The 22,171-nt window shown below is 31.4% G+C and overlaps 1 protein-coding gene across 1 annotated transcript; it reads left to right on the top strand.

Moving 5' to 3' along the window:
- Positions 1–1,133: 1,133 nt before the first annotated feature.
- LOC134699074 (neural cell adhesion molecule 1-B-like) lies at positions 1,134–21,541 on the top strand. The gene is made up of 18 exons (XM_063560761.1): positions 1,134–1,137; positions 2,938–3,249; positions 3,780–4,061; positions 7,055–7,354; positions 7,769–8,062; positions 9,218–9,559; positions 10,650–10,769; positions 11,950–11,968; positions 12,424–12,506; positions 13,470–13,494; positions 14,970–15,040; positions 15,648–15,672; positions 15,938–16,008; positions 16,281–16,305; positions 17,002–17,072; positions 17,385–17,409; positions 18,024–18,094; positions 21,064–21,541. Exons 1-18 carry the CDS (start codon positions 1,134–1,136, stop codon positions 21,117–21,119), a joined length of 2,196 nt encoding a protein of 731 aa, XP_063416831.1. The 3' UTR covers positions 21,120–21,541.
- Positions 21,542–22,171: the final 630 nt, after the last annotated feature.

A 22,171-nucleotide genomic window follows, 5' to 3' on the forward strand; every position in this document is an offset into this window, starting at 1 on the left:
TCTAATTCCGCTCTTTCGGATTTTAGTTTCATTGTATGTATAAAAAGTAACACGAAAGACTGCTTTTTAAAACAGACTATGGAGAATTGTCTCATTGGCACTCACACCACATCTTCTATATCTATAAAAGCTTTCGTTATTTTTCTTAATAATATTTATGTTCGTGTTGTTTGTGGAGATGCACTTTATCAGTAAGGAATTGATATTTCAATGGGCATTATTTGAACCCTTTTTGCATATAATTGTATTTACCTTTGTAAATCACTGGTTATAATTTCTTAATTTTATTGAGCCTCAACGAAACCCAAGTTTGTTCTATATTCTGATAGTTCGAAACAAAACCATCAGGTATTTGGACGTCGTGTTCCCTGTACAGAGTGTAAAGAGCAAAATTCTGTAAAACATTTGTCATGTAGAGTCTTTCTGAAACGAGATAAGAATTCTACACAATTATTTAATAAATGCCAAATGTAATTACTAGTAAGTAAAACAATATTGATAACACTCTTAAACATCAATGCTGAATAGTTAAACATCTGCAATTTAGGGTTAAGTCGCTTTTCAGTATTAATCCTTTGATACTGAACCGTAATAAATATATAATATTAGTGAAAGAAAGTAAGCGCTGACATTTCTTAAACAGATCAATACAGGAATCATACTTCTAGTGCGAGTAGTATAATTGTATTCACTGAAATTCCTCTCCTTCACTATTAATTGATGTCCACTTATATTTAAACGGACCATAAAACTTCAAATAAATAGACAAATTTACATATCATAAACATGATTTACGACTTTAAATGTTTACAAATTAACAGAATATTATGGTTTCTATTTTCAATTGTATTACTGTCATTTATGGTAAATTTACATATATTTCTTTGCACGTTTTTGCAAGTATTTTGATCCTACATTATATTATATCTTTATTTATCTTTTGTTAATAACACTGTAGTGTGTGTAATTTAAATATCAAATATTTTGTATGTGTTGTAACAGGAAGTTTTATCACAACATTGAAAAGAAAATACATCTACATATGGATCTAGCTTACTCCTTTATGATTGTTTTTCATATTGCTGCTTTCAGTAAGTATAATAATATCGGAGTAATTAGTCATTTCCAGCAGCATGGGTTTGTTTGAGTTGTAAACACAACTTTTCTGTCCAATTAATTGTTAAGATGAAGTTCGATTTTCTTTTCAAAAGCTAAGGTCTATCCGCCTATTTGATTTTGTTTATTTGAAAATAACATGGTTATGCACTTTTGTACAGTAGATGTAGAATTGTATCAATGCAATTCAACCGAGGTACGTCTTAGGTACAAAAGTATTTTCAACCAAATGCAAGTTGTTAAATCACTGTAGGCATTTCCTCAAAACAAATTCTATGACCTCAATGTTTTGCACTTAAGATCAGATGAATTATTGAAATAAATATTATAATAAATTATATAACATTTTTATACATTATATACGATTATAAACAATTAGAGTTTGTAAGCGACACTTCATTGGTTTATCATGAGTGAAAACAACTTATTTGTACAAATCGCCTTGTTTCGATGTCGAAGGGACTAGACAAAAGTATTTGACTGATCCGAGGTTCGACTAATCCGAGATATAGTGTGTCGTCATGAATTGAGAATGCGTGAAATACAGTATGAGAGTTGAGTAAACTAGATACTTCAAAAAGTTTGTCTATTTTCATTTCTTATTAAACACACACGTACAGATGAAAAGCAAAATCAATATCCTTCAGAAATATTTAAAAAGGTCAGTCACTATCAATTATGAAATTATCCGTGGAACGAAATAAATTCTGAATATCCTTATAAGGTCGTTTGCTTTTCAATAAATTATCATGAATAAACATAATTGCTCAAATCCTGCATACACACCTACAGCAAATTTAGTCAGGTTTATACTGTGCAAACACAATAAAAGGGAGGACAGTAGTTGAAATTTGGTTAGGATTTTACTTCTGCTTATTGAAAAACATGATCTCGAGTAAACACGGTCGATATTTAAGAAAATTTTGACAAAACTCATGGTGCCAATTTTACGTGACGGCGAATTTAGTAAATAGTTCTGACGTCGTAAGAGCATTTAATTGAAAGTCTTTTAATACCGTCTTAAACATGAGAAACGTTTCGACTAGTATTGTGAAAATATTTGGCTGAATTTCAAGATTAAATGTTCGTTACAAAATAAGTCATTGTTTGTGATGTCCTATACTTTTGTTAAGATGTTCCTTGTCTATCTAATGTTTTCATGTTGTAACGACTATTGTATCATGTATTTGTTCGTTTCTCTATGCTTAGCTGTCTTTCGTTTGTTAGTGCTGTATTGCTGTCACGTAGTGTTGTCATCTTACTGAATTTTCTTAACATTACCTTACGAACGACAGGTTCGGCTAGCTATAGAACCAGAATCAATTCTACATTTTTTCTGAAAATGTCCTGTACTAATTCAGGAATATGACAGCTGTGATCACATACTCCGATTATCAAACAATTCGTTTCTATGTATGTTGGTGGTTGTTTTCGTTGCACTTCAGTGTTTCTGTTGTTACGTTGTTTTCCTTTTAATGTTAGAGTATTTGACGTACATGTATCAACCTTCAACAAAAAAGCCACAACCAATAGTGTACAGATATACGACACGTAATGCGTAAAAACTTTGTGACCAAATGAGGCATACAGATAAATAGGGTTCATAATCGACTATTTGAGAAAGATATGTTTTAAACTCACATTGTTTGTTCTGTAAGTTATCATTTTCTTATATAATTATTCATCTACCAAAGAATCATCATGCTGATTTGTAAGGATGTTGAAGGGATGTATTGATATTTTTAAACCAAACTATAGTTCGTTATTTCCTTTTCACTGTTCATTCTAATCTAACAATTGATGTTTTAATTCATTTCATAGATACATTTGTATTAAAAGTTGATGCAACAGGTTCAGGTACTTCGGCAGATCCTTTTCAACAGTATGCTAAACGAGGACAGGAGGCAGTTCTACAGTGTACATATGAAAGGGAGTTCCTAAAATGGTACAAAAATGTGACAATTATATCTAATAGGAATTCTGTCATTGATTCTACAAAGTACAAAGTATCAGCCACAAGCACTGGTTTGTACTACAGATTACATATACTGAACGTTCACCTCGGTGATAAGGGGATTTACATATGTCGAGGAGGGATAGGTGAATCATACTACATTCATCTGATTTTATATGGTACGCAGTTGTATACTTATAAATAATAGTATTATAAATCAACCAAATGACATATTTCTCGTACTATGAACAACAATATTAAAAAAAATATTTCCGTACTCCTACGAACAAAGTTATTTTATTTATAGTTACCTGCGTACGCCATACTGTCCTAGTTTATATTTGTCCTTATGACATTGCTTTTTATATTTTATATCATTTTGTGTCATAGATATAATTTATTTCGTGCTGTGTATGTGTTCTTGTTTTTTTAATATTTCTTATTGATTCAGTTAAGCATTTCATTTGATATTTCTTTATATATTTTTTTTCTATACTAAGATATACTAAGACATTTAGAATATGCAAATGTTTCAAGTAAGGTTGTCCCTTAGGTGTAGTTCGTGACCCTGAATTTGTTCAAGTTCAATCGATTTAGGACTATTGTACAGCGATATAATACTTTTGTCGTAATTTAAAGCAATGTGGACGAAAATAAAGTCAGAAGAAAATACAAAAGTCAAATAAATTAATCTTGTTCTTTACTTTAGAGCAGCCTTTGCGTTTGACTATACAAAATGCCTCTACAGATAACACATTGATTGGAACAGAAGGACATGACCTGCATATTGAATGTGTTGCAGTTCAAGGAATTCCTGTTCCTTTGTTATCCCTTGTAGTACTTGGTACAACTGTTCAAACTGACTTCCAGGAATTGCGATACGTTTTGCGAAACATACCTAGAATTTATGATACAACAAATGTATCATGTATAGCAAACAGTTCTGCTTTGGATAATCCAATGACAACTACTGCTTTAATATATCTTAATCGTAGGTATCAATATATTTCTATAATAAGTTATGTTGATTTGTCCAATCAATTTTGAACAGAATGATTGGTTAAAAAAATAATTTGTTCGCCACAGGAAGAGCTTCAGTAAGACCCTTTTGAACCCAAAATATATCAGTTTTACAAAATTTGTATAATGTAAACTTTTAGCCAATTTTTAGAATGTTGACTACTTCTGCTTCATAAATATGAAATGTTTTTGACAATATGATGCGCATATATCAGGTACTAGCATCATTAAGTCATGCTAAATTACTGAAATCTTCGCAATTTTAGTATGGCAGTAAAATTTTAGATTTTTGTCTTAAATGGAAGTGGCCACATTTTTGTTCATTCTTTGTATTACATGTAAGTTGTATTTGATGATAATACATAACATATATAAAGACTGAGGGTGAACATGGATGCGGCAACATTCATTGTTTTCCCACAAACTAATCGAATCGACTGAAGTAGACAAATAAGTGTTTAAAAATGTACAAAATCGTTCTTCATAGGAACCTAATATGTGAGGCCAAAATCGGCCCTTACCAGATCTACTCCTTTACATCTTAAGAACCGAGTTCTGGATGTAGATTACTTCTTATAGAGGTTTACGTATAAAAAAAATCAGTGAGAAATAACTATAGAGTATCTTATTATGAAACGTGCTACTTCAAATACTTTCAAAGCGGTTTGTGTTTGTACCGGCCGACAAAGCAGCCAGCAATGTAGTTGTGGTATGACGTAAATACTACACGGACGTTCTTAAGAATGAAATTATAAATTCATCTACTTTTAAGTCCATCCGCTTCACAGAGATTCATATCGTAAACAAGCATATCACAACCACATCAAAGCTTAAGGCTTCTTCGTAACATTTGACTACTATAAATTGGCTACCTAAACCAAAAATCATTTAAATATCGTTTCAAATCGGCCTCTAGTAAGTGTTCTACAACTTATCTGCCAGTGCTCTTGACTAGTTCATTAACTACTATTAAAGAGCTTATCATAAATTATTGTAATAAAATATATGAACATAGTGGTATAAACCATTTTTGGAGTCTAAACAATTCTTTGGATGTTTTAGATAAATTGCGGGCTTTTGATGGTCCTTTTGATTCTGTTAATAGTTTTGATTTTTCTACTCTTTACACTACACTTCCAAACTATCTTATTAAACAAAAGTTTCCTATTTAATATTTAAATGGTCGTTTGGTAAAGCTGAATGTAGATATATTTGCTGCAACTCATGTAAAGCCTTCTTCTCTAATAAGAAAGGTGAATATGCTAAATATACTTACTGGAGGTGTGATGAGATGATTGAGGCTGTTAATTTTCTCCTTGATAATATTTACTTACGTTTCGGCAACAAAGTTTATCAACAGGTTGTAGGTATCCCCATGGGCACTAATTGTGCCCCTTTAATAGCAGACTTGTTTTTGTACTGTTACGAATCACAGTTTATGACTAAACTCAGTTGATAAATTCAACAACACCTACCGTTATCTTGATGTTATTTTTTCGTTAAATAATCAAGAATTTTCTCAATATACTGCTGAAATTTACCCCAAGGAACTTACTTTAAATAAATCAAATGTATTCGGTAATAACTTCCTTTCCTGGATTTAGATATTTCGGTTTAAACGGGAAACTACACACTAAAATTTACGACAAAAGAGATGATTTTTCGTTCCCTATCGTTAATTTTCCATTTTTAGATGGTGATGTTCCTTTGGCACCATCTTACGGTGTTTATATTTCAAAACTTGTTCGCTATGCCCGTGTCTGTTGTGACGTTTTTGATTTTAACGAACGCAACCTATGTATATCTGGTAAATTATTAAACCAGGGATATCGTTACCATAAATTACTTTAAACCTTTACTAAATTTTTCCTAGATATAAAGATTTGGTTTTGAAGTTTGGTTGTACCTGTAGAAAACTTATTTCAAACGGGATAGCACATCCTCATTTTTACGGAAATGTTGTTAACCGTGCCCTGAAATTTAGAAATGATCCATGTAAACTTGTTGCTCCTTTAAATAAACTTATTCTTAAAGGTGACCTATTCAACACTGTGATAAGATCATTGAATATTGTTTTTTTTGGTATAAATATTGACTTTGTTATAAGTAGATTAAAAGCTAACTAATTATAACTAGTATGTTATATACATATACATTTTCATGGACTTACAATCTGTCGATACCTGTAACTTGGCATTGCACAAGGTCATGTTTTTCTCTGGCTGTTTATAACGTCTTTACACTAAATCCATTGTATGTTGGATGTGTACGGATTGATTGCTTAGTCTTAGAGGCATGATTTTTTTATTAGTTGTTAATGGCTTTGAACTAGCTGTCAGATAACTGCGAGTACTCTCAGATCTGTTCATTGTGTCTTTTTATGTCGGGATGTATAAGTACCCGGCCACGTCAACTTTTATGTTTTGTCTATCTGATGAGTTAAGCCTTTTCAACTGATTTTTATAGTTCGTTCTTATGTTGTACTGTTAAACCACTGTCCCAGGTTAGGGGGAGGGTTGGGATCCCGCTAACATGTTTAATCCCGCCACATAATTTATGTATGTGCCTGTCCTAAGTCAGGAGCCTGTAATTCAGTGGTTGTCGTATGTTTATGTGTTACAATTTTGTTTTCGTTAATTTTTTTTACATAAATAAGGCCGTTAGTTTTCTCGTTTGAATTGTTTTACATTGTTTTATCGGGGCCTTTTATAGCTGACTATATGCGGTATGGGCTTTGCTCATTGTTGAAGGCCGTACGGTGACCTATAATTGTTAATGTTTGTGTCATTTTAGTCTTTTGTGGATAGTTGTCTCATTGGCAATCATACCACATCTTCTTTTTTTATACATATTCAGATAGAGGTTTTTTTTCTATCCTTACATAGAACACATGCATGCATAGACATATATGAGTATCGATTTTTGTTTAAAGTCAAAAATATTCTCATATGTTTTCAATTTCAGTAATGCCTTTGATGCCAGTGTTAAGTGTACCTCTCGTAAATACATTGGAGATGGTTCTATTTTCTATATCATGCACATCAACCGGAAGCCGCCCTGCTGCCGCCATTTGGTGGATGATAGGCGAAACTGATGTAACAAATTTAGCATCGTCACAAGAAAAACAAGGGGTCGATGAGACTTTCACGGTTACATCCACGTTAGAATACACGGTGGACAGAAAATTTAACTTGCAACCGATAATATGTACAGCGAACAATACAATTGGTGGATTTACCAACCAAATAAACTTGTTCGTAAGATGTAAGTTTTCTCACAATACAGTTCGTTTATTTGATATTTTAAATGTAAAGATTTTATCATACTTTAAGACCATCCAAATTTGATTCATAATGATGAGTTATTGTAATACATGTTAAAAGCAAAATTGACGAATATAACGTTTTTGCTAAAATAAACAGCCATTAAACGGTGACCTGTTGTAGTAAATTTCTGTGTGATTTGGTCTCTGTTGAAGAGTTGTATCGAAATTAAAATAATGTTCCGTTCGATGTCTATGACACAAGTGTGCTACAAATCTTTACAAGTATAAATGGGTTAAAGCAATTTATTCGAATTTAAAGTAGTTGAACCGAAAACTCTGCAATCGAAAATTGCGTCAAAATGTATGTAAAGTGGTGTTATCGGTTCTTTGAACTTGAATTGAATATATTACAGTTCCGCCAGATGTTTCAGTTTATAATGTTACCTATAACATGACAGATCCAACACGAACAATAAATTGTACAGCTCATGGTTATCCTGATACATATACATTTTATAAATGGAAGCATAGGTTGTATGGACACATTATTCGGGAACTTGACGGTGACACTATCTTAACACTGCCTGTGGTTCCTACACAACTTATATATCAAGACAATGGTGAATATGTGTGTATAGTTAGTAATGGTATTCAAGGTACGGATGGAAAAGAGAAGCGGCAAGGAGCGGCACAAATTACTGTCTATGGTTATCTATGCTTTGTTGTTATACAATCAATATTACAAATTGAAAACTACTCTCTAACGATTGCATGTTTACGTTTGTACTTTATTGAATAACAATGCATTTCATTATATTTAATTTGATGATCATCTAAAACGGAATAGTAATAATAATAACAATCAACGGTTACAGTTTTCTTGTCGTCCACAACTTCTTTATGTTAAGTAAAAGAAAGTCAAAAGATACAGTTCGAAAACTGACAAACTGACATCATACAAGACAAACATCTTCACGGTCTACAACAACAACAAACAAAACTAACATATCACTTGCCTAATTCAACCATCGTTCAAGTTCTTATAGACAATAAGAAAAGTCAGGGATTGTAGATGAATCGAGGTTAACTTTTTTTAAACACGTTGTGTAATTTCACTTGAATCGCATTAATTGATTGACCTTACATTATACCTGTATGTTCAAATTAAAAACTTTTTACCACTTCGATCGGATTAAACTTCAGATTGTCATTTGAGATAAACATGATAAATGCAAGGTAAATAAAGATTACCCATTTGATGTTCATTTGTTTGTAGTTCCTAAAGTTCGATTGCGTTATGCTCAATTGTTTTTTTTCTGTGATCATTTTTCCTGGCCTAATAATATGCATGTATAGACCGAACTGTAAAAAGCTGACTTTCTATTTTGGCTTTTCTGATTTGCTATTTTTTCCCGATCTTAACAAAAAGCTGTTCATGAATATATATTCTTTGAAAATTAGAGGCAGTAGAAAATTATTGCTATTCAAATCTCATGAGTTTATTAATAAAATACAAAAAATCAATAAGCCTCGTCGCAGGATACTAAATCTTGGCGATTTCGGTCCTGATAGTATTTGAATTGCATGAAATAATTGCTTTTGCAATAGAAGATTTTTCTAACAATTAAGGATCAGTAACCTATTATAGTGTTTATCCGAAATTTGCTTTTTTTGATCCGAGGAAAAGAATGCACAAGCTGCAGTTTGTATTGCATCTATTCTTTGGCATTTATTTGCAGAAAGGTAAACACAAATAGAGGATTAGCAACAATTTAAATCTCTATCATATTTCAATACCTATAAGCATTTTTTATTCGAGCTTGCCGAATGAATATTTTTCACATACTTTTTTTCTAATTTAGCACAACCAGTTTTTACTGCAGACAATGACGAAAGGAATATACAGTATGGAGAGATTGGAAAAACTATCGAAATTGTTGTGCATGTGTACAGTGTTCCTAGGTTCATATACAATGCTTGGTTCAATAATGGAAAACAGATTCAAGCATCTACTAAATATTTTTTTTCGGAATCAACCGTCAAGGTTGAAGATATTTTCCATGGAAAGACTGTTATGGTTAATGGCTATAAATCGGTTCTTACAATAAATAGTTTAACAAACGAAGACTTCACTAACTACACGTTAATATTAGAAAATGGTATCGGAAAATCTGTTGAACACACTGTGGTTTTAGAACGATCAAGTAAGACATTATTTATTTACACATTTACAATGAGTATATACGAAAAGGAATTAATGCAGTTCATAGAATAATAAATGAGGGGGATAGGAGGGGTCCTGATCCCGAAATCCCAGACTTTAAAAAACGAAATCCCGAGGTCCCGACTTTAAATAAAGTAAATTCCGAAGTCCCGAAATCCGTAAAAAAGGATTCCCGGATCACAAAAGGGTCAATCCCGAAATCCCGATAAAGGTCATATCAAAAATAAATATAAGCGTTATAAATATTCAAAATGAATACAGAGAACAACTGGTATATATAAAAATAAATTGGGAAAAAAAGGAAACACAACAAATGAAAATACTTCTAGTATAAATATAGCTGTACTATTGAAAAAAGCCATTTATATATATATATATAAAAGTACGTCTGAGTCAGTGACAACCCTACAACAGATGTATCCATCGGATCGCCATCAATGATGGTGATACATGGCTGTGTACATAATGTATATACAACTCGTCTAAACATCAACCCAACAATGTAATGTGTGGTCTAGCGGGACGGCTGCAGTGCAGGCGATTTGGTGTCACGATATCGCAGTAGCATGGGTTCGAATCCCGGCGAGGGAAGAACCAAAAATTTACAGATCTAACATTGTTAGGTTGATGTTTAGACGAGTTGTATATATATATATATATATATGTGTGTGTTTTTGTAAATAGACTAACTGGTTAAGGTTTAAATGATGACTTTATTCAATCGCTCCATTCTTCTGTTATTAGGTACTCATAAATCCATGTTTTTTTTAAATATTTGGTCACGGGAAGTAGAATAGCGCATCGGACGCAAACAATTTGTAATGGACATGTATTATAATTTCCTTATAATAATGTTAAGGATGGTTTCTTAAGTTCACGTAAGGTATCCCCAAGTTTGTTCCGCACATATTTTAAACCTTTGCTGACACATGTTATGCTTATTTTTATTTATTTTGTTTTTTTGCCAAGCATTGTCAGTTCATCGTTAATTTATGTCATTGGATAGATGATAGTTGTCGTTACGTATAAATAAAGGGGATGTTTTGTTGAAAATGTTTTTATTTTTTAAGCTCCACTAAAACCGGAACCTTCGTCATTAGGGATGATTATTGGTGCTGTGTGTGGAAGTCTGATATCTGGTCTTGTTTTACTGGCGGTTTTTGTCATTGTAATCCTTAAAAAACGGAAAGGTTAGTCGTGTTGGCTATTATGAAACTTGTAATGCAAATCTATTAAAAAAACATAACAAAAATAAAGAACTCCAAGGAAAAACTCAAAACAGAAAGTATCTAATCAATTGGAAAATGTATGCTATTACGCATCAAACTAATGGAAAACAACTGTCGTATTCCTAACTTTTTACAGTCACCTATTTCATTATGTATAAAATGATGAATTAAACCCAGGTACATGAGTCATTATACGAAAATCTGACGTGTAAAAACAATTCACTTTTACTTAATTCCGTCCCTATTCATTTATAACCACATTAACAATATTAAAACCGGTACGCTTCAAAGTGGCGGAAAAAATCAGAAAAAACGAAAAATGAAGCAGTGGTTGGCACTAGCACGGTTAGAAATACCTTCGGCAGCACAAAATATCAATTCAGTATTTTGGTGTGGTTTGTGTTTCTCAGTATTTTGCTTTCTATGTAGTGTTTTGTGAATTTTTTTTTGATTGCCTTTAATTTGTCTTTCGTTTTTTCTGCCATGGCGTTTTAAGATGTTCTCTACTTTTGCTTCTATATATATTCTTATACAGTTAATAATATCTATACACGAATAAATATGTAAGAAAGACACACTTGTATCAATAAGATAAAATTCTGATATTCAAGTGAAATTAGAATTGTTGGTGTTGATGTTATTTTTCTTTCGTCTTTTACTTGTACATTAAAAAAAATCAATTTAGACAACCTTTCTAAATAATTTCAATTACCATGATAAAGTCGAAAGCTCATAACGCATGACCTTAATCTTTACAGATAAGGATTGCAAAACAAACTAGTAAAAGTGTTTACATTTAAAATAATAGAGATTCATATGTATTCGAGATTAATTTTATCATGCTTTTTTTTTAAAAAGAAATCAATGAATGGGGTGCCCCAATTTGTGTCGATTACATCGGATCTGGAAGAAATATATTTTTGTAGTATTTCTAAAGTTTATCTTACAACTTTCATCGTTGTGTCGTTATTTCCGGTGTTGAAATGCCAGTATCCGAAGACAAGACACGCGTTTTGTGAAGCTCGAAGCAGATATCTCGAATAAAGGAGAAATTTTGTTCCGTCATAATTTTTTAGAAATTAAGATATATGAATGAGAAAATTACATCGATCTTTTACATAAGTTTTTTGTATTGTTTTAGGGCATCAACAATGCGAAAAGTAAGTACATATTTAAAATAACAAATGTTGAATAAAATGTCAAACATTGTAGGCAAATTCAAACCGTAGATGTAATCTGCCGACAAAGTCATACAATTGCTACATGTATCATGATGCCTAAAAAATTACGTTGCCTTATTCAGTTCATTAGTTTTGGTAGCGATGTCGTTGCCGCTACGTTATAGTAAACATTCAAAAACTGAACTTTTATAATTTCAGATAATACTGCATCAAAGACACAAATCATCAGAAAATATGATACATTTTGTTTGTCTTTTGAATCCCCATATAGTTACAGAAAAAAAAGGATTCACATCCACATTCATTAAAGTGCACCTGTTTTATTGTAGTAGATTTGTTTTATTCTATGTTTAACTGTGTATGTAACGTATAATAATATGTTTTAGAAATTAAAAATGTCAAAATCTACTTAAATATCTTTTGAACATATTTAGCACAGTAACTTTTGAAAAGACTGATTCTGATGATCACGCAAACGGTTATGAAGAAGTACAAAACAGCAGGGAAACACAAAATGGTATGATTAAAATTAACAAATGTAAAAAATATTAAAACAATCAATTATTTTGATTAAAAAGGCAAAAAATCGTATACGCAACTTATCTATAAATATTGAATCATTGAATCACATGCACAGTGTACGATAGACAAATTAATTATTATTGGATCTAGAACTACAAGTCGGATATAACATTTGCTCACATCATTTAATAATGAAACGTATATTACACATCCATTAATGTACAAACAAGGTGCAATAAATACATCCACACTGGATCAAGGATACAAAGCTTCTAATTTGGAAAGAGTGGTACAAATCTTATCACTACTGTAGGAAGCAGTCACATTTGTTTATTGGATAAAGAATCTGGAACTGCAGACGACTTTGGCTTACATTTTATTTTCTATTTTTTGTTGTATTCATTGTTTGTTCAGCATGACTAAGCATTTCGAGGCACTTGCTGTGCAAGATGTCCCAAAAGCTTATGACAGTTTGAGTAAAGAATTTGAGACCAATTTCAGATGCATCAATATTTCTAAAAATGATTGAAACACAATTTGCTCTGCTTATTTAGAATTTATTTACTAGATCACCATAAAAAAATCAATGTATATGATTTAGCATTTATTCAAAATAAAAAAGCATTATATTTCTTGTGCTAAAAATGATTAAATTAAATGTAATAACTATACTTTGAATTTGCACGTTCTTCTCTGTGTCGGCTGTTACTTTAATATCTGAGATAACGAGTACAGATTGACATACTGAACACATTAATGTAGTCTTTCCAGTTCGAGACACTTCATTTCCTTAATAAGTTGCCTCTGATTGATGATTGAATGCTTTAATTTGATTGTTCAAATGCTTTTTACTAAATATTGCATATTATCTGGTTCGTACCACTGAGTTCTTTTATTCAAGCAACCACGCATGTTGTATAAATTTTGCAGTTTTTTAAATTTGTTTTGTTTTTTACAGCTCAACATGTAAACAGGGATCTAAGGTATAATACTATTGTATAAAATATTATATTGCTCATTCTAATGCAATTTGTTTGTAACGATAATTTTCATTGGACGTTGATAAATATTTTGAGGGGTTGAATTCCGCGTTCTACCAGTCCGTAACTAAGAAAGCCACCATTTTGAATTCCGATTTTTTGTGGGATATGTAATTTCTCAAAAAATAAACAAGATTGTCACTTTTTGAGCCTCAAAATCTTCTTTTTGTCTATATTGAAACTATTCTGAAGCGTACGAAAAGAAAAAAATACGTTTAGTTTTCACGTTTGAAATGCAGAGTATACTTATGACGTCATATTGTTTAGATGCTAAAGACGATGCAACAGTTTCGCCGACTTTTTCATTTCTGGCATTGTTAAGCCAAAATATTTATTAAATGAAATTTATTTTAATATGTGGCATTAGAATGGAAATAACAATATTGTATTTTAAGCTTAGCCTTCGTAAAACTTGATTTTACTGTCGCAAACATCCGTTTACCTATCTCCGCTCTGCGTCGCTAGGTAAACTCAATTTGCGACAGTAAAATCGACGTTTTTCGAAAGCCAAGCTTAAAATACAATACAGTTATCTCCTAATTCGTATGATGATTTTTGTCTATTTGAAATGCTTGAAAAACGGCTTCCATGTTGAAATCTGTGAATAAAGTAAGATTTTGTGTGATTCTTTGTTTTGTTCACAAATTGGTATCCATATAATGGAATTTTGTACGACTGTCATACAAGTGTTTGGTTAAGTTCTCTATAAAACAAGGTGTAATCCACAGTTTTCGACAGTAGAAAAGCGCTGTACCAAGCCAGGAGTATGACAATTGTTGTCAATTCATTTGAGCTTTTATGTTTGTCATTTGATTAATTAGGGACTTTCAAAATTGAATTTTCATCGGAGTTCAGTTTTTAATGATTTTACTTGATACCGCTGTTCAAAGGTCAAAAATTGATTCAGAGAAAACAAATCAAGATTATAAACTAAAAATCGAGGAAAACAAATCAACTATACAAAGAGGACAACAGCGAAACAATAGAACACACTGGTTGTAACAAAAAACAGTTTTCTGTCTATATCCCTTTCAGGTAGGCTCCAGACAAATTCATCCTCATTTGATGGAAAAATACTAAGATATCAAACGGTTCAATATTATACAGTTATGTGAATATAAAAATTTGAGCAAGGTCAAATAAAAAAAATATCGAACCAAAGTCAACAGATAATTTCAAACACTTAGAGAAATAAAATATGGATAAGAACATCTTTCTCCTTATTCTTAATTTAATTTAAGAATTGAAACCTTCAATAGACTTTGACACATTCCCCATTTCCATACTCAATTTCTATTAAATACATGTGTTACATTTCTATTCAGTTTTCTCGTATTGATGATATTCAGTCAATATAGAAGCATATGTTGTTCTACAGAAAGGCAAACATGTTGATATTTATTTTATTTATTTTACAGTCATTCAAGAAATTACGAAAAACTTGGATTAAAAGATGCCCCTAATGTTTATGAAGATTTAACTAATAAAGGTGATTTCACGTGTATCACTATGAAATTTGTTAATACAAAATATATCATTTACAAGAAAGAAAATAATACATACAATAAAGAGGTTACTTTGATAGGTTGATGCATATATTACCGTTAAATGTCATGTGGGAATTATATTACAAATTCAGAACAAGAACATGAGTATGTGATAGTTAAGATTGACCAGGCTTTGAACTAATCCGATACACTGAGCCGGAAGTATAACGTTCAATGACACCCTAACCAAGCGAAAATGTGAAGCGCCTTCTACTGATTGCTTTTCAAAGAATGATAATTATTTTTAAAGACTAAAGAAGTTAGAACCCGATACAATCCAAATTCCAGGCATGCACGCTCCTACAAAAGACTGTGGCAGTTAGGTAACTAATAGAGGAAACATTACTGAAATCCTATTGCAGGCCAATTCCCATTAAATTTCTTATTCTTTCTAGCACTTTTCCAACAATCAATTTGCGCGCGAGCACTAACATTGGTGTATTTCCATCATTCAATAGAATATTAAAGGTAGAACAAGACGTATTGTAAACATTGGCATATTTAGTTTTAGTTAAACCTGCATTTGATATTATTTCTTTCATTTTACAGAATCAAAGGAAATAGAAGGTCAAAGGTATTTTCTATATCGATAGATTTTTTAAAATAATAAGTTTTGAAACTTTTGATATTTGTGTAAATAAAGATGAACATGTTTTATCCTATGCTCTCTGAGTTAAAATTATTTCTTGTGTTTATAAATATCATTGTAATAAACTAAGTACCAGAATATGACGATAAACAGCTGGAAAGACATTATAAATATATTATGTATACTACACTTTATATCACAAATTATCTATGTTATATTCTATTTCAAAATAAACGTGTTGCTGTTGCAGCACAACAAGACATTATGATGCACTTGGAAAGAAAGAGGTACCTAATGTTTATGACGAGTTGAACAATGAAGGTAATGTGACTATATATGCTTCAATTTATAACAAAATAAATAAACAAGTAATAATCGTGACTAACGTTATGTAAAACAAAACAAAAAGCAAAAAAAAGGGCATTAGTCGGACTAGACAGAACAAGTTATTGTATTTCTTAAACCAGTCAGAAGGTCAATTTATCAATTAAAAAGATTCATGGTTAAATTTCATAAATGATGATGTTTAACAACAAACTATAACTGTGTAGTAATATTTTGCACTGAAATATTAATTTTGTATATATTTACAGCACAATATGAAAACAGATCTCAAAGGTATTTAGATTTGATATGGAATTAATGTTTTGTTTATTTAAAAAAAAAATAACTTAGCAATACATATTTCATACTTATATAAAAAAATCGCAGACACTAGTGCTGAATCTTCAAAATATTGTTTTGAATTTGATGGATTGATATTTAAACAGACAGTCAGTTTTCAGATGGGTATTTATTCCCCCCTAGTAGCCGTTTTATTTGTTGTAAATTAGTAAGAATAATTCAAACAAATTATTCTCTAATATGAAAAGAACAAAATATCTTGCAAATTATTTAATTGAAATTAGGAATTTGACCAAAACAAGAAGCTCAGTTTCATATCTTGATATTTTCCGCGATGATGAGACATATGAAAGACTTAAAACTAAAATATATAACAAACCTGATGAGTTCAGTGACATTGTAACTATGGTCTTCATATGTGTGCAATGATACGATACCATCGTGCAATTTCACACTTTACATTTTAATACAGTTAATAATAAAAAACTACTAACATCGGCAATAATAAGTTTTACGGTTCCGTCGAGAATTACATATAGGAGTTAAAGCTTATCATGTCGACGAACTCACTGTCTTTTTAGAGTTCATGCTATTCTTTAGTTTTGTTTAACATGTTTAAGACCCTGAATCCTATCTTTATTTATCTATGAAATTTCCTCATTGGTTAATTACTTTTGTCTTTATGTCCAGCTCTAGAAACCATTATGAAGATCTTGGTCAAAAGAACGCAGCTTATGTTTATGACGATTTAAAAAGTGAAGGTAAGACGATTTTCGGATTAATTGAAACCATAAAGTCATGATAAATGTAAATTGAAACTGCTCATGCAGCAAATAAAAACAGAACGATTTATATTGTTTTGGAGTTATACTTTGGCAATGGAAGCGGGAAAAAAACCACACTATATACAGGATTGATAATGACTTGACTCGTCTTGTACATATACCATAAAATTGTTATTACACATTATATGTGAATTTTAGTAAGCGCTTTAAACAGGACAATTTTGGTCTTATATTAGTTTTTTCACCAATTAACTTTGGTAGTTGTAATCTTACTTTTATTCATTACAGCTTGTGAAGAAACCAAAGCTAATAGGTAATATTTTTTTAATTAATTCTTTTGAAAGAATATCTTTTATTTTTGCAAAAAAATATTCAGTATGAACAAAAGTTAATGTAGTTTTCAAAGGTTAACAATTCGAACCAGAAATATCTGTTCTCGATTATCTAAAATATATCCATTCTTTATCGAAAGAAAAGAGGGATGAAACATACCTGAGAGACAGTTAACTCATAGATAGAAAAATAAACTGATAATACCAAGGCTAAAAACAAAAAGACAAACACACAAATAATAGTACACAAGACACAACATAGAAATCTTATCTAAGCAACACGAACCCCACCAAAACTGATCTCAGGTGCACCAGATGGTATGCAGATCCTGCTCCATATGTAACACCCTCCTGTTATTACAAACCCATTATATAGTCTAATTCAGTAGGTCACATTCGTCGTGATAAGGGAAGTGGATTGTAGATACGACAAACGCAACGTATCCGATATCATATGTGAAACGGTTAATCTATAACGGTCAACCAACTCGCGAAGAAATCTACCATTTAAGTGATCAAATTAGTATATATATATAGTGTGGTTGCATAATTATATCTGATTTCAATGAAAACATATCTTAATCTTACATTTTAGCCCGACACAACATTATGAGGACCTTGGTGTGAAAAGCAACCAAACTGTATATGATCATTTAATAAATGAGGGTGAGTCAACTTTGAAAATGTTTTTTTTATTTCTAAAACCAATTAAAACAAAAAATGTAATTGATAGAAACCATTGTATAAATAAATAAAAAGATGTTTACATTTGAAATAATATATACAACTGTCATTTAAGTAAGTCTGCAGTTTAATATATAAAAAAAACTTTAGGAAAATCAAGAATTTACATCACTAATCAGTTTGGATTACAATTAAAGAAGATTTATTATATTTAGCCACTAAAATAAATCATGATTTGCTTATCGTTTTTATTATTTGTTTATTATTTGAAACCGTTTCAATTCTTCCGCTGATTCGGCCACACCAATTTAATTTCTTGTACTACGGATTTTGGAATCCAAAAATGGGGCGAGCGAGCGATTTTAAAATTTTAATAAACAAATATTCAATTTTAAAATTTTTGAGGCGAAGCTAGAAAAGTAAAGGCGAGCGATTATAACTGTTTTTGGTAAACATAAAATAGTAGATTTTGACAATATTAAAACTTGATTTATTACATGTACTTTGACATTTCTTTAATCAATGAAGTATTTTTCCCTGTATATTAAGAAATAATTGAATAATTAAATCTTATCAATTCATACATGTATGTCAGAATGTGTGACTGACAATGAGACAATTCTCCATCCAAGTAAATAAAGGCAAAAGTAGTATACCGCTGTTCAAAACTCATAAATCCATGGACAAAAAACAAAATCGGGGTAACAAACTAAAATCGAGGGAAACGCATTAAATATAAGAGGAGAACAACGACATAATACCGAAACGTAACACACACAGAAACGGACCAAGCATCAGTCAAAACACCACGAGAATAACAAATATAACATGAAAACCAAATACATGAATTTGGGATGGACAAGTACCGTGCCACGTCTTATCTCAATATCTCAAAAATAAGAGAAAACACAAACGACTCAACGTTAAAATTCAACACACACATAAACGAACAATAATATAACAATGGCCATCTTCCTGACTTGGTACAGGACACTTTTAAAGGGGAATAAAAGTGTTGGGTTGAACCTGGTTTTGTGGCATGCCAAACCTCGGAAATCAGGTTCCATACTTTTAAAAGGCCACTTTATGAATCTTATGTTAAAATTCATGTATGTTCCGTCTACCTGAGGCTATTCATATTCATGTTTCTGATTTATAAGTTGCACTTTTAGCACAAATGTGGACTTGGAAAATTAAAATCGGTTGAAACTTGGTTTTCTGGAGGGGTGGGCTTCACATATGTGTCTTACACAGGAAGCTCAGAGGCATAAAACTTACTTTTAAAATAGTGTAAACCCAAGCCCATATCACTACTGATCGTTATTATTAGTGACATATGCATAGGAAACGACTACTTCCGATTTCAGGTTCTTTTAAAGTAAAAAATTCGCCAAATCGTGAAATTCCGTATTTTTGGTCCAAATGACCTTTTGTATTCTGCTGAACCAAGATCAGATTCACTCCCACCTAACAACTATTGGTGTCAATTTGTTAACTAGGGCCCACTCTACATGCCGGCTACAGCTGGATACCTTTACCAGCACCCGTAAGTCTTCTGGGTCAAGATAAAGGACGAAAAGTCGTCAAAATTGATGCTTTTTGCACCTGTTGAACAACTTTGGGGCATATTTTTGCAAATAACCGAAAATTATACATTTTCTGAAAACAATTCAGCATGGTAGGGGTTAAATGGTGAAAACATGTCGAAGAATTTTGTAATATTTTTGGACTTTAACCATGTTAACACATTTACTTTAACAGTTTAATATTATTTATTAAGTAATTGGACCCCTCTTTTAGAATACTTGTTTAAAATATTATGTATTTCTCCTCTTTTTGAGTAAAAAATTCTAAGTTTTCAAAGGTTTTTGCTACTATACAAATCTTTTGAATTTCCATTTTCTTTTCTACAATAGTAAAATGACCCCTTGTCAGAGGAAGGGTTGTTCCCAACCTTATACTAACAAACACAGGTCAAAGTACGGCCTTTTATACAGGGCTTTGATCCAGACAAAATAGCAAACTCTAAGGGACCATATAATTATTAGTATTCACAATTTGAACAGGAAAACCAACGATCTAATTTCTACTAAACGGGAAAATACCAATGAACAACATCATGCACATCAACAAACGATAACTGCCGAATAACATACCCTGAATCAATCAGGACAGGTGCATACACATGCGGCGGCTACGGATATGTTTGTTTCGCCAGCATACAAAATAATTGCAGTTGAAGGCAAATCATTTAGAAGTTCTTTGTACTTTATTCTAACAACGACAACAACGAACATTTTTCAACAGGGAATATAAGTAAGAGGGAAAGAAATCAATTTTTTGTTCTGTAGGCTACAGGTATTTCCGCTGTTATATATTTATTTCGGAGCACGCCCACTTGGGATAAATTGGTTTCATGCTGAAACAAAAATTCTCACAGATATTTACATGGTGTGTTTGGGTGCTTATAGGTTTAAAATCGTTATATACAGGTTAGACTGTGATTTTAAAAACAAATGTTGATATCTTTGTATAATATTTACAAAAAAAACGGTTCGGGAAATTTACATGATTACATTTCCGGATGCGGGGTTATAAAAAAAAAAAAACGGTTTTGAAAAAATAGGTGCGGGCGGGTCCGTCGAACAAGGTATCAAATTGGTGTGGCCTAAAGATGCAACTACCTCAGAAAAGTTTCAACTGATCGAGTTCCAAACCTTTGGAAAGAACGATATATACATTTTCAAACTGTATAGCGGATTTCCTGAATTTTCACCAACCTGCAAAATAATTATATATTTTATAATTTTGTTAAATCGGTTAATTTACATAAACAAAGGTCGACAAGACTCTATGTAATGTGACGGCGAATACATCTTTCTAATACAATTTACTCAAAATTTGGCAAAGAAAGTTTAAGATTGTTAAATGTCATGTTATATATATTTCAGACGCTGTAAATAAAGTGTATGAAAACGCTTCAAAACAATGGACACAGGAAAACTGATTTACTGAATATCATGTTCAAATGAAAATAGAATACTGACAATTTTCTAATGAAGTATTTTGTCAATTGACAACCAGTTAATATATTCGTATCATATGACATGAAATTCGTCATTGATGTCAGATGAAATGAGCAAAAAACCTACATTGCGAAATCCTTTACAAAAAACTACTATGGAAAGGACACGAAAACTTCTGGACTACAACTGATAGTTTTCCACACTACGCATCAGTATTTACGTTTACGAAAGAATCATTTTTAGTAGATTGCTCCGAATGTGTCTGAATAATCAATACACACATCAAGTTTCATTTAGTAAGGCTGAAAGAAAGAAATATAACTTCATGTTTCATATGAATCGAAAAGTGAAAAAGTACAATTATATATATATATAATTTCAATTTAACTGTAACTAAAATAGTAACAAGCTTACTTTGTTCACATGCCAGATGTATATTGCTTGAAATAAAAGTTGGAAAGTTACTTATCTTGGAAAAAGAAATATAAAAAACAAAAAGAGACTTAGCAGTAAAGGTTAAACTTTACAAAGACAACACAAGGAAACTTTTATTCAGATGAAAAACGTCAGTACCTAGGACCATCATGCATCAAATGTGAAATAGATACGAACTAGGGTTGGCAACGAGTACTCGAGTGCTCGGGTACTCGATCGGAAGGTCGAGTAATTTTAAGTCCAATATTGTTTGTTGACAAATTAATTAAAAAGTCATATCATAAAAAAACCTAACTCCCTAGGAACAGATGCTACATATATTGTCTACCTTGTCGGAAAATATTTTGATTTTATTTGAATTTGTTAATTCGGTAATTCATTGTTTAATTGACTAAAAAAAAACAGAGGAGCAAGCTATGTGTGTAGTACGTTTGTCTTATGTTTATGAAAGGTAATAACAAAAAGACTGCATCACACCTAAAATCTAAACTTTTCAATAGACGTTGAAGATTCATCCGAGTACTGGCGAGTACTCGAGTATCTTGACCTAGTATCCGAGTATTAAATCTCAGATTTTTTGACATCCCTACAAAGAACA

Source organism: Mytilus trossulus, unplaced genomic scaffold (genome assembly GCF_036588685.1).
Source record: "Mytilus trossulus isolate FHL-02 unplaced genomic scaffold, PNRI_Mtr1.1.1.hap1 h1tg000024l__unscaffolded, whole genome shotgun sequence".
Lineage (NCBI taxonomy): Eukaryota > Metazoa > Mollusca > Bivalvia > Mytilida > Mytilidae > Mytilus > Mytilus trossulus.

Bases quoted from the DNA above. Each gene is read 5' to 3' on its own strand.
- LOC134699074 (XM_063560761.1), top strand. The intron at 9,560-10,649 runs GTAAGACATTAT...TTATTTTTTAAG, and splicing joins TGTGGTTTTAGAACGATCAA to CTCCACTAAAACCGGAACCT. The intron at 13,495-14,969 runs GTATAATACTAT...TTTATTTTACAG, and splicing joins CATGTAAACAGGGATCTAAG to TCATTCAAGAAATTACGAAA.